The 1,636-nt window shown below is 41.1% G+C and overlaps 1 protein-coding gene across 1 annotated transcript; it reads right to left on the bottom strand.

Moving 5' to 3' along the window:
- Positions 1-383: 383 nt before the first annotated feature.
- On the bottom strand, positions 384-1,022 carry LOC129938714 (uncharacterized protein K02A2.6-like). Its single transcript, XM_056046421.1, has one exon. The coding sequence runs from the start codon at positions 1,020-1,022 to the stop codon at positions 384-386; it is 639 nt and encodes a 212-aa protein (XP_055902396.1).
- Between the last annotated feature and the right edge of the window lie 614 nt (positions 1,023-1,636).

Genomic DNA, 1,636 nt, shown 5'->3' with positions numbered 1-1,636 from the left:
TCTGTTGACACGTTGAAACCTGTAGAAAAATAATTATTACTTTAAGCTTGTGATTTGTCTAAAGTTTTAATGCAACCAGTGGGTATCTTCGTAACATGGCTAATGTTACGTCGAAACACCTTGTTTCCACCTTTAACCGTGACCTCGCTTGTCAATCACTTCAAATTCCGTTTGATCGAAGTTGGGAGTAAGTTTTTCAGAGAACGCTACATTTTTGATTAAAACCTTATCACCTAATTCTATCCTTGAATCTTTAGCTCCTCGTTCCCTATCTCTCCTTTTTGCTTATTTATGGAATCGCGGTCCCTAGCTTCCGAATCAAGCATTGGTTCCTCTATATCCAGCATTGAAGCAATTTTGTCGCGGATTGTTCGATTGTAAAGTTACTCCGATGGTGCTTTTCCTGTTGTGCCATGGGGAGTTACGTTGTACATAAGAGTGAACTTCTGCATCTCTTCTTTATAATCACTTCCGTTAGAGTGGGCTATCTTCAAGCGTTTTACGATCTGACGGTTCATGTTCTCCACTTCACCGTTCGCTTGTGGCCAATAAGGTGGTGAAGTTATTAGCTCAATGTTGTTATCTTTACAGTAGGTTTTAAACTCTTCGCTGACAAATTGGCGTTCGTTGTCCGCCGTGATAAACTTTGGATACCCTAGTCTACAAAATATCTCTTTCAAAAAGTTAATCACATCTTTGGAGGTTATCTTTTTTAAGAATTTAAACTCTTGGTATCTGGAGTAGTAGTCAATTACAACTAGAATATAATCGTGATTAGGCAAAGGCCCCAGCAAATCCGTTGCTAAGTTAGACCAAGGTCTGTCGGGAAAAACATGTCTGTTCATGGGGACTGGTTGGCTAGGCTTCGAAACAATGAGACAATCTCGGCACTTTTTTACAAACTGCTCGACATCTCTGTCTACCAATGGCCACCAAACTTTGGAACGGACTCTCCGTTTCATTACTGTTTCACCAGGGTGGCCTTCGTGGGCAAGTTTAAAAATTCTAGAACGTAGTGCCATGGGTTTCTAGTTTCTCTTAGTAGAATATTGCCTATAGTACACAATTCAAGTCTGAATGTAAAGCATGAACTTGGCATCTTGGAGTCCCATTTTTCGTTTTTTACGTTGTTGACAGCCAGGTCTTTGGTGTTATTCGAACAAATCTCTGATATGGTTATCGCTCTGGGTACTGTCTTTTCAATTATCGCAAATATATTCTGCTCTCCTTGTTGGTCGAATGTTTCTGCTGTTTCTATTTTACACAGTCGTGAAACTGAATCATCAGCTATATTTAGCTTCTCCGGTTGATAAACCACCTTAAACCTAAACGCTTGTAACCTAAGCACCCATCTTTCAATACGAGCTGGTGGCCTTAATGGAGGCTTAAATATTGCCTCTAGTGGCTAATGCTCTGTGACCCCCTCGAATTCTTTTCCTGCTAGGTAGTATGAAAACCTTTCAACTGCCCATACTAACGCTAGGCCCTCCTTTTCCGTTTGAGAGTATTTCCTCTGCACCTGGGATAGGGATAGGCTTTTACACGCAAATGATATAACCCTTGGTACTTCGTTTTCAAACTGAATAAGGACTGCCCCAACGCTACTGGGCTGGCATCAGCTATAAGTCGAATGCGG

The sequence above is a fragment of the Eupeodes corollae genome, chromosome 1 (genome assembly GCF_945859685.1).
Source record: "Eupeodes corollae chromosome 1, idEupCoro1.1, whole genome shotgun sequence".
Taxonomy (NCBI): domain Eukaryota; kingdom Metazoa; phylum Arthropoda; class Insecta; order Diptera; family Syrphidae; genus Eupeodes; species Eupeodes corollae.
The sequence above is the reverse complement of the archived record's forward strand: the minus strand, read 5'-3'. Positions and strand labels throughout refer to the sequence as shown.

Bases quoted from the DNA above. Each gene is read 5' to 3' on its own strand.
- LOC129938714 (XM_056046421.1), bottom strand. From the start codon at position 1,022: ATGGCACTACGTTCTAGAATTTTTAAACTTGCCCACGAAGGCCACCCT.